Source organism: Haliotis asinina, chromosome 6, assembly GCF_037392515.1.
Source record: "Haliotis asinina isolate JCU_RB_2024 chromosome 6, JCU_Hal_asi_v2, whole genome shotgun sequence".
NCBI classification, from domain to species: domain Eukaryota; kingdom Metazoa; phylum Mollusca; class Gastropoda; order Lepetellida; family Haliotidae; genus Haliotis; species Haliotis asinina.
The window spans coordinates 27,541,804-27,554,117 of NC_090285.1; the positions used below are offsets into that span (position 1 = coordinate 27,541,804).

Here is a 12,314-nt window from a genome sequence, read left to right on the forward strand (position 1 = left end):
TTGTCATATTTGTTTTTCCCAGTTTCCATGGAAACAATTTGGACTTAATCTTAAAATGGAGGGATGAGCACAACTTGAAATCCATTTGATATCTTTCAACAGATCTTGGCAGATATGTGAGACAGATCTTGAAGTGGTGCCTTTTGCTGTTTATAGATGTATAGCATTTATATTTTTCCTGATTTCCATGGAAACGATTCAAACTGTCAGATGATTTTTCCTTTCAGAGTTTTCCTTTTCTGGGGATATGTTATCTTCTGATGACTCTTGTTTGGTTACGCACTTGCGGTGTAAAGGAGAGATCCCCTCAACATTTTATCCTGGGATGAACGATTCAAAGCTAAATTGTTTAGACAGCCCTGGTCCTTAGATATGCTTTTTGGTGGCAATATTTGAGAGGTTTCTACCAAGGTGCATCAGGAGACTCATTTTCAGGGTTCTGTTCAGTTACTCAGTTTCAGAATTCCCTCAATGCAGAACACCATGGTTGTTTCCAACCAGTTTAAGGATTGTTTTCATGACAGACAGACAGACACTCACTGATATCAAATGACACTTCTTGGGAATCCACCTCTCACAGTCACACAACACATTTATCCTCCAGATCAAATTGATTCTTCAGGGTACCATAGACACACTTGCGGACCAGCATGCAATAGATCAACTCAACCCACTCAAAGCTACTGCGGCGTTCCACTCACCCATTTTTCTGGTGCTGAAAAGGAATTCAAGCAAACTTCATTTGATATTCTACATGAAACAGTTCAATGCCCGATTTCTATCTCCACCACCACACTTTTGGATGGTGTCAGTCAAGCTTCTATGCACCATCTTGAAGAAAGGGGATTATTCCATTTCCCTTGACCTGCAAGACGATCTTCACATACCAATACATCTGGTCCACTGAAAGGATCTTTGGTTCACATTCCAAGGACATTACCAGTGGATGGTACTATATGTCATATTTGGGATTACACTTTCTTAGTAAAGTAAAAATTCTAGTTCAACTGATAGTTGTGTGTGATCATAGCTTTAAGACATGGGACCCATGCCAATTTACACTCATCAGAGGGGTACACAAAGTACACAGTCTAGACTACCAGTTGTCTGACTTCTATTTTTGTGGAAGACGCAGCAGTTTTGTGTGCTGGCATTTAGGTGCCTGACGCTGAGGGTGCGGGTTCGAATCCCGAATGTGACTCAACTAAAAAAAGTACAAGAATTTGTACTTTACTAAGAACGTGTAATCCCAAATACGACACATGTTGCATTTGGCCACTTTCTAAATGGCTTTGTGTAATCATAGCGGATGCTACTGTTGTTTGGAGTATTTACGGCCTCTCTGATTTATACTCTGGTAACCAAACTGATAACAAGCTACCTGCTTTGTCAGGCATTCACTTTTGAAAGCTATATCAGTGACTGTGGTCAAGCTCAGCAGCATCCAGTTGTCCTTGATCTCCAGAGGCAGTTCCCTGTCAAGCTGCTAATGCAATTAGGGTGGCTCCTGAACTACAAGAAGTCGGTGTAAATACTGACTCGGAGATTACAATTCATAGGGGCATTATTTGACACATAACAAGCAAAGTTCTTTGTACCTCAAGACAGATGGTACAAAGTTCAGTGCATTATACCTTCAGCATTGAACCCATGTGGCAAGCGTTCTAGGGTTCTTGACATCAGCACAAGCACTGGCTTTCAGGGGCCAACTGCAACTTCACCTTCTCCAGAAGTTCTTGTGCCAGTACAACTGGAATGACAATCCCAGGGAGTTGATTCATCTTCTCATACACCTACGACCAGTTCTTGGTTGATGGCTTGACAAGCAGAATGTTTGCACCAGGGTCTCTATGGTGCCCCTTACACCAGCTCATCACATGTTCATAGACATCTATTGATTCAACAAGACAACTTGACAGTAGTATGGTACAACAATCTCCTCGGTTGACATTTAGATTTTATCATCTGATCAATTCCCTCAAAATTATTGCCAAAATCTGACATATTCACGGGGTGAGGAACGTCAAAACCAACAGAATGGAAGTTACTACCTCTGATATTCCAGTCAGTGGTCTACTCAGTATCTCAACCAGACGCAGATCTATTCAAAGATATATTCTACTTAGGACAGTTATCAGCTTACGTGGTTTGTGTCCCCAATTCCAAATCTGCAGGCGAGGGAGCACAATGCGATATGGCCATATTTGTCCATTTGGATGCGTGCTACTGTACTGAGGACGTATACCTTTCCTGGGTTGCCACCCTCAGCAGCATCCAATCCGCCGGAGACCCGAGTGTTAGCCTCTACAGTGGCTTTACACAGTAACTGTTCCCTGATGGCCATCATGGAGGGTTTATAGTACTTGGATACAGTGTTTTCAGCACATTATCTGAGAGACTTATCAGTCACTGACATCCAAGGTTTGCACCAGTTTGGACCCCTTGCCTTAGCACAGCAGCCATGGTTGGCCCATCAACACAAATGAGTACAGTGTTGTCATTGGCCTGTACAGTAAATACTATCATTGCTTTTTAACCTAGGATAATCTATGCCCCGCTGTCCAACTGTGCAAGTTGTGAGATAGGATAAGGATCAAACTTTGGAAATTTTAACTATGAATTGTATGTTTTTATACTTATCCTATCTCACGCAATGTATTCCCATATCCCCGCTACTAAGATTACTCCGGTTACGGTTGCTACTGTCATTGGCTTCAAGAACAGAATGATCACTCTGAGGTAGTCACGTGTGTAGTAATGGGAGCGTGCTGCATGCTCAGTATGGGACTAGGGACCTGTCCTATAAGGAGAGCAGCCTGGGGAACATGGGCATATGGACAACAGAGGCCTACAGGGAAAGTTCTGAATTATTCCACTCAGCATTGAAGCAAGAGAGAGCACTGCAAGTCATGAGATGGGATAGGTATATAAATACACAATATTTAGGTAAAATTTCCAGTATAATTTAATTCATGATAGTTTATTAATGCCAACATTATTGCCACTGAACTGATTCCATGTGTCACAGATATCTGTCCTTCACAAGTCAACATATGTCAATATGTATTCCTGCATGCTCCTGAAAGATGCAAAAGCAGATGGATTTGTATTGTTAAATGGTTTTGATTGTATTAAATAATTTTCTCATAATATATAACTGAACATTTTCTAAAGACCAAATAGTGTTTATTTTTGTCAATGATAGAGTTGTTAGCAAATGTTGATTAGGATATCTCAGCTTGTTGTTAGGCATCTGCTCCTGTCCTTGTATAAAGCAATGGCTGATCTCTCTCTGTCCTTGCAGCCAATTCCATACTGGTTGTACAAGCTTCATGGCCTGAACATCAGCTACACCTGTGAAATCTGTGGCAACTTTCCCTACAGAGGACCCAAGGCGTACCAGAGACACTTTGCCGTGAGTTGCACACCCACTTTTCTCCCTTGAGCCATGTGATCCTCTGTATTAACGGGACAGACTGAGTATAATGCATGGAAAATGAATTATCCCCAAAACCTTGTGCACATCTACTCTTTCTGTCAAAACTCATTATGAAGAATTGTTTGGCTGGTGCAGGTTTGAAAGCTACTTGAAAGCCCCTAGAACTATTTAAGCTAAATTATTTTCAATAAAGCTTAATATTTATTATTGAGACACAGAAAATATTTATTTTTTCCTTATCCAAACTTATGCTTATCTATTTCTTCTATGCAAATGATAATAGAAAGCTTGCATCCCTTGTAGTTCCCTTGAAGTTCCCTTGAAGAAGATACTAAAGTTCACTCACCTTCTAGTTGCCTCCCTTGAACCTTTCCCGCCAAAACAGTCACATGACTGCCATGCTTGTCACACTCTCCTTCATCGCCCATACAGATAGTTTGGCGAGCAGTGAAGTCAGGTATAGGGCATTAATATCATTTTATATTTTTACCTTGTATCCAAATTTAGCTGTGTGTGGTTTTTGGTTATATTTAGCTTGCATCATAAGCCAAAATTTTGAAGAAAAAAAATTATACATATTTTGTGACATTTATTCATCGCAGTGTTTTCCTATTTTGTTTAATGAATTCTTGCAAGTGATTGTAGGTACCGGTTATCAGCGGCTGATCTTCATCCCCAGTGCCAGTCATGCAGTAATCCATGGTCTTCTAGCTTTCGTTGTTAACTACTGCTGAAATCTATAACTCAGCTGATTTGCTGAGTACGTCACAGGGGCAGTCATCTGTCGCTTGTCAGGACTTAACCATGTCCAAGAAGAGGTCTGTTGCGACAGAGTTGACACCATCGGAGAGCAAGAGGAACAAGTCCTCATTGTCTGCGGCATAGAAGAAATCCTCTTCATCTAGGATGTCTGTGAACCTCAGTATTCAAGAATGTCAAAGCAGTTCACTTTCAGATCCACATCAGAATCCTGCAACTCACAGACATTCAGAGAAGGAGGAACACTGCAGAAGGGAGGGTTCACGAAATGAAGGTTGACAAGAGGAATGTTCACAGAAGGAAGGTTCGTCTAAGGAGGCACAGTTTGCCAGACCCAGAACCATCTGAGGGAATATACACAGAAGGAGAGGGTGACTGAATCTTCTTGGAAGCAGAGGTCACATCATGGACTTGGTGTCCCCTCCAAGGAATCAAATGCAGCATTCACATACAAATGCTGTACAGCGTTCGAGAAAGCTACCTGGTACCAGAATCAACATGACACTAAGAAGTTCCCTCTGCATGATCCTGGAATGACATGTTCACCAGACCACTACTAAGAGGTCCTTGGGAGGCATCTACTATCTTCGTCAGGGAGATCGACGGAGTTGCTGAAGAAGTCACACATGATTCCAGAGAAGTCATGATGATCAAGTCCATCAACACACTGGCCAACGTCATCAGTCAAACATCACAGAGGTACAGCAACAAGTCAAAGTTCTTCAGAGTTCAGAAGGTGAGGGAGAAGAAATACTACAGCTCCTGAGGCAGGAAGATTTCTTTTCTCTGTTCCTGTACAACCAACAGTGTGTGGACCTCTACAATGGAACTGGGAAAATTGGGGAATATTGGAGAATGACTATGTCTCAAGTACATCGAGAAGGCTACAGCTGAAGACCACACCACCACTGATCCTTAACCTGTTAATCTTCAACTATGGAGACAACCAGGCAGAAAAGCTGCAGTCCCTTTGAGTCAGAAATGGACCGATGAATCGCAAATTTTATCATTGTACAAAATCGCCACATAAATATAAATAGTACACATGTTTATCATTTACTAATACCCAAAGTTTTGTGATATTTGAACATTTTCTGGACCCCACCAAAAAAGTTGTTTAAGAAAGTATCGTTAAAAAGTTGTTATCTGTTGCGTCAGGATGAAACTGCAGAAATGGAACAGCCACTATTTTGTCCTGCACGGGATACACCTGCCTGATGAAAAATTAAGTTGAATGCTGACGTGAAACAGTTGATGAATAAAGTGTATAATTTCTTTTGTATTGAAGCTGAAAGGGGCAAAACATTTTATGCAATGAATAAATTCCGTAAGCGGGCATCAAAAGCTTTAGGAGTATCAGCAAGGTTACTGACAAATGATCTGGAACACAAACACTGTGAGGGTGATGCGAATCAGGTATTGGTCGTGTCAGAATCACACAAATTAAAACATTTGGACAACTTTCAAAAGAACCTTGCAAGGCTCTATTCTGAAAACAAATACACGTCACTGAAAATTTTGAAAAAGCACAACCTCAGAGTATCAAAGCGACTCTTACACTCTTTCAGGTATCGTTATAAGAAGATTTCAGGGGGGAATAGGTCAGTACTCTGTGAATGCCCTGATATCGTTCTCTTGAGAAATAATTTTCTCAGGGTAATAAAGAAGAAGCGCGAGGAAGAGTTCGAGCGAGTGTACTAGGACAAGACCTGGGTCAGTGCCTCGCACACTGACAGTAGTGAGTGGATAACTTATGGGGGTGATAAGGCTTCATGGTTAAAGAATCCCATAACAAAATCATCACTGCAACTTTGCAAAACTGTGTCAACAAGGTATCTAACATCATTGAACCAGGTTACTGGTCTCGGGAGGGTTTACAACAGGCTGTGGCATAACTTGTCATCCCTTTAATTCGTGACTATGACACTATGACAGACGAGGAACCGACAGGTCTCCTGGAATGGATTTTGAGATGTCCCCTGCCATGACTGGCAGTTCTGCTGCGATAGATAACAACTTTTGTGTTTTCAATGATACTTTCTTGAACAACTTTTTTGTTGGAGTCCAGAGGGAGAAGTTCAGCTTTATTTACAACATGAAGAGGTTCAACCCAGACTATCTCCTCAAGCCAGGAAAATTCAACATGATCCACCTGCCTCAACTCGGACAACTCATATGTCCAACAAATTTCACGGCCAGCATAGACCTACAAGGCACATGCCTACATGTCCAAATTCATCAGGAGTCAAGAAATTACCTGAGATTCCTGTTCAGAGGTCAACACTTCCAGTGGAGCGACCTGCCCTGTGGAATTTCGACAGCCCTGTGGTTATTTACATGAGTGACCAAGTCCATTGTCACATATTTACATTGTCAATGTTTATGTAGTGCCTTTTATCTGGATAATGGGATGCAAGTTAATCAAGAAGCCAGCCCACTCAGACAGCAGCTAGACTTCACCATCAAACTGATCACACAACTGGGATGGCTAGTAAACCAAAGCAAGATCTTCACTTCCTGGGAATAAGGTTCATCACGTATTGTGGTTCCAGAAGGTCATTGGGTCAAGATCCAAGGCATGATTCCATCTCTCTGTTACCACAATGAAAATGGCAATGTCTTCTCGGTCTACTCCCCTCAGTGCAGGAGCTAACCACAATTACATCCACTGCAGCATTTCCTGGCAAGACACCAGGACAGCATGGACATGATGTCTCTACCAGACAGTCTCAAGGAGGATCTGTTATGGTGCACTGACAAGTGTGAGGAGGGACTTCACTACAAGGATGGGGAGCACATCTCAACAACGAAGTGGCATCAGAATAAGTGGTTGAAACAAACAAGTTAAACATTTGGATAAAGGCCCATCACATTCGGAACAAAGAACATACTAGCAGACACACTGTCTTGCTCACTTCATCTGTCACCCAGGGAATGGATGCTCCACTCAGAGGTTTTCCAGCTCGTCATAATGAAAATAGGATCTCCCTTCATAGACCTGTTTGCCACAAAGTTCAACAACTTCAGACATTCGTCTCACTAGTAGCAGATCCTCAAGCCTGGGCAACAGACACACTGAGCATATAATGGAAAGGACTAAATGCTTACACATTCCCCACTTTGGTTCTGATACCTCAACTACTATTTAAGATCAAGCAGACCCAGGTGCTACAACTTTGGTCGTGCCCAACTGGCCAGTGACGGTCTGGTCCCAAGGTCTTATGCAGGAACTCAGAAGACTAACCTTATAGCTACACGTATAGACTCTATCAAGACTTGCTTAAAGAAAAGAGGATACTCTGCAAGAGCAGAGAAAGCAGTAGCCATAGCTCTACGCAGATCAACTTCAACTTGTACAATGACAAGTGGCAGTGGTTTGAACAGTATGCAGTATGAAAAGGCTTCCACGGCAATTAAGGCAACTCATCCTCAAGTAGCAGAATATCTATGTCAGCTAAGATATATGGAGCGATTGAAGGGTTCCACACTATGTACATACCTTGCAGCTATCAGTCTTCATGATGATGGGCATCAAGCTGGTGAAACTGCCAGAACTACTTGCTTTACAATGTGTCAAGCTGGAAGATCAGAAGAAATTCAGAGATCTGAACAATAACCAGGGATCTGAACATAGTTCTACAACATCTCACCAAAGATGTCTGTGAACCACTAGAGCAGTCAAACTTCGAGTTTCTCACAAAGAAAACTCTGTTTGTCCACGTGCTAGCCATGGCAGCTCGATTATCAGAGATACTTGTCATCTACCTTAGACCTACAAAGCAGCAGGACTTGAACCTCCAAGAGCTTCCAACCCATCAAGTCAGAGCACTCATGCTCACACTTGTGCTGCACGGAAACTGCTCGATATCATCTATAATGGAGAGCTGCTTTTGGAAATGAGACACAATGTTTGCCAACCACTACCTGTCACTCTGTATGAGTAAAGATCTAAGTAAAGAAGCGGTTGCAACTCAATTATGATAAAGATCTTATTGTAATCTATTGGTTATTATAGATAACTAGTTAGAAGAAGATACTGGTATATCTAAAATCCACATGAATCTATGATATTCACTTGTCTTAGAGAAGATGTCAAAGTGCGGTCCCCTGAGTTGAACAGAAGTTGGAAGAACAGGATCCAGGAAATGCCATTATGGAGTTCCCATGGGTGGGTTGGGCAGAGGGGTGATGATACAGGATGTATCTAAGGACAGCTGATGAATCAAGGAAGTGGCCTAATCTACCACCGTTTCTATCAGATTCTGGAAGCATAATAAGCATGACTCAGGATAAGTGAAAATATGTTATGTTTTAAGTAAAATTGCCATTCTATATATATCCTGACTCAAAATGTCAGGCCCCTGCAGACGAAACTTCAGGTTTCCCAGCAAACCTAGGACCTAGGGTTTAATAAGGAGACAGTGAGATGCATGGCAAGTCATGGGACTGTTTTGGCAGGAAAGGTTTCAAGGGAGTCAACTTGTGGGTGAGTGAACTTTTATGTCCTCCACAGGGGGACTACAAGGGATTCAAGTGCATAGGCGCATACAGAGGAGGGATGCCCCACACCGCCCTCCCCATTTTGTTTTGTTCTGAACTTTTGTTAAATGACCATTGAAACTCTATCATTCAGATAGTGTGAGATAAGCATCATATGCATGATGCAAGATAAGTATAAAGTATCATGAACCCTTCTTGTTGTGTTTCAGGAGTGGAGGCATGCCCATGGGATGAGGTGTTTAGGCATCCCTAACACAGCTCACTTTGCTAATGTCACACTGATAGAAGATGCCCTTGCTTGTGAGTGTGCTGTTTCCTTTCACTAGTTCAGGTGGTTTGACTTTTGTCATCCGTTTCACATTGGTAATAACTTAATAAACAGCAGCTTGTGTTTAGCAGCTAAATTTGGTACATATTCTGTAACTGGTAGGGCATTTGAACTTCTCAGGTTGTGTGTAAGATAACATTAAAAGCTGGGCATTTTGTCCACATATGACAGATTTAGTCACTCTCACTGACCAAGTGACCAAGTTGCAGCAAAAATAAGTGAGACGTTAAGAATCAAGGACCTGACTGAAGGTCAGATTTAGCCAATAGCCAATAGCTAATAGATATTTCCTACAATATATGAAAGTCAATTTTCGGAATGTTTTTAAATTTGTATCTTTGTGGGACCAGTTTCTGTGGTGTGAAGGAATGTAAAGAATCGCACTAAACTCCAAACACTTTCCACAATCTTTATCACATGTCTGATAAGTTATAATGACTCCAAGAAAATAATCACTTACTTTTTCAAGGGCAGCATTGTCTTAATGGTTTTCCCTGGAATGATACCCTTAAAGTTTTCCGTTCTGTGAGTTCACATACTCACACTGTGCTATTTATAAATCACAATTAAGGCGTCGCTTGCATGGGTTGGATCTAGGGGTCAGTGACATGATTGATAAGAGCGTGGAGATTTCCTGTTGTATCAGTCACTAATTTGTTGTATCTGATAATGTCCAAGCCAATGTCATTTGTCATAGTTCTTTTCATACATACTGAACTCCTGTTGAAATCCAGCATCATACCTAATTGCTCATCTCTTATTCTGTTGAAATGTTCCTCAGTTCACCATTAACAGGAAAGCATCTTCACAAACAGTTCTGCCATACAGAACTACATGACCAGTCCGATTGCAACTCTCCTCATGTTTGCCCTGCCAGATTGGTGGGGAAATATTTGTCTCTGCTGCAAACTAAGCCATCTCATCAAAATTGTCAGCATTACACCCATCCTTATTCAGCATTAAGATATATTCAGATTTTAAACACGTTAGAACATGACCCCCACACCTCCATCTCCTCAGCTTGTGTCCCTAAACAGTAGAAGGAAAATGTAGGTTTGTGCCATCATCTGCCAATTTGCAGAATATCTCTTTGCTGTACAAAAAGAATATTTGGCCCAAAACAGGCATGTCAGTGCAGTTATCTTCACCATCTTCATACACAACTGAAAAAAATGTACAGGCATTAGCGAGTACATAGCAATCCATTCTCCACAGGAAGAGAGAGACAAATGGAAAGGAAGTTAAGTAGGAACTTTCTTTTCACTCTCTCCATCACAGGGTTCATCCTAGGGTGGGAGATGTGTACATGCTGCCAGACGAAGGCTGCAAACTCTAGATAAAAAATCATCCACAGATCAGCATGGAGTCTGCAGAACTTAGCAACAAGAGTCATCAGAAGATGATGTATCCGCCCAGCCCCCACATTTCTTTTAGACTAAGTTTGAATCGTTTTCATGGAAATCATGAAAAATATAAATGGCATATATCTGTAAACATGCAAAAGCCACCACTTCAATATCTGTCTCATATAAACTCATGGTAAAATTTGAAGCAACACTCGTATTTTGAGACAAGGCCTATTTCTACATGTTTCTATAAGTATGACAATTAACATGTACTAGTCTAAAATGATTTCCCAATACATGGTGTGCCCTACTTCAGTGACAAAAATGTGTGTGGAAAATAATCAAGATCATCTATTCCATTTTAGAAAGATAACATCTAAAAAGTATGCACATTTTGTTAAAGAAATGTCAGCACTTTGCCAATTCCATCATGTCACATGGAAGTCCATCATATCCTGTAATGAAATCCACTGGTAACGTTTCTAGTGAGTGTATCTTTAGCGTCAGTAGTGGGTGTATCCACCACAAGCCTGAACCACCTCTCGACAACGCCCTCTCATTGATACCACCAGATTACGCAGGAACTGCAGTGGCAGATTGTTCCATTCGTCTACGCCAACCTGTCTGAGGTTGCGAACATTGGTCAGGGGCCAATCTCTCGAGGAAATGCTCCTCCCAACGGCATCCCAGACGTGCTCTATTGGATTAAGATCTGGACTGACACTTGGCCAGTCAAGGGATCCGATTGTGTCCTGCCTTTTGAGGACAGTGATCATCCCAGCACGATGGGGGCAGGCATTGTCATCCTGTTAGAGGTAATCAACATGAGGATTGACATGCAAAAACAGCAGGAGAGTGTTCGCAATGATGTCACGACCATACTTCTCTGCATTCATCATGCCTTGGATGACTTTGATGTCTACTTTCTGGTCATGACAGAAGGCTGCCCACACCAAGACTGACCCACCACCTCCAGCTACTGTTGTCAGTATGTTTTGAGCGTTAAGAGCTGTGTTGGGAAGACGTCTGACCCGTAAGCGGCCGTCAGCAGCGTACAGATTGAACTTCGACTCAGACCAAATGACACATCGCCATGTGCGCAAATTCCAGTATGGTCGTGCCTGTGCCCAAACCAGACGAAGACACATGTGATTATTGGTCAGTCGGGGTTGTTTCAAGGGACGACAAGCTCGTAAACCAGCAGCTACAAGACGTTTGTTAACCAACTCACGCAACATTTTTACTCCTGTTGTTTGCTGCCACCACTGACGGAGTCGACTGGCTGACCAGAAGGGTTCCTGAAGTACGAAGTAAATGTCTATCATCCCTCAAATTGGTCTTTTTGACACGACCTCTTCCAGCGGTGACCTGGACTTCACCGGTTGTATGGTGTTTTTTAACCTGCTTACCTGCTTACAATGCTATGGCAAACATTAACAATGCTATGGCAAACATTAACACGCATTTTCTCAGCATGTACGTGAAAACCACTCAATGCATGTGCATATGGCTTATTCCCTGAGATAGACAAATTACCAGTCCATGTCAGACTGCTACTATAACATTGTGTATATTACACTGTTTCTACTTTTATCATATCAATTCAGATGTTGCTTCAAATTTTACCATCAGTATATTTGCCAAGATCTGTTGAAAGATATGAAGTGGCTTTCAAGTTGTGCTCCGGAAACGAAGCCCATCCCTCCCTATTAGGACTAAGTCTGAATCGTTTTCATGGAAACCGTGAAAATGAAAATGTCAAAAGTCTGTAAATAGCAAAAGGCACCACTTTGGCGTCTATCTCACATATCTGTGAAGTTTTACTGAAAGATATAGTACTTAAACAAAGAAACGCATAACTGAAAATTGTTATCTGTTTATACTCTTAAGGTTCAGTAAATGAAGAAAACCTGAATGAACATTAACAGTCCAATGCTGCAAG

At 41.7% G+C, this 12,314-nt stretch overlaps 1 protein-coding gene across 1 annotated transcript in view; it reads left to right on the forward strand.

The window, feature by feature from the left end:
* LOC137287023 (splicing factor 3A subunit 3-like) overlaps window positions 1-12,314 on the forward strand; it is an 84,281-nt gene that overhangs the window by 66,886 nt on the left and 5,081 nt on the right. Inside the window, exons 14-15 of the mRNA XM_067819119.1 lie at window positions 3,305-3,415; window positions 8,908-8,998. Of these exons, the coding sequence (XP_067675220.1) occupies window positions 3,305-3,415; window positions 8,908-8,998 (202 nt within the window). The remainder of the gene's footprint in view (window positions 1-3,304; window positions 3,416-8,907; window positions 8,999-12,314) is intronic.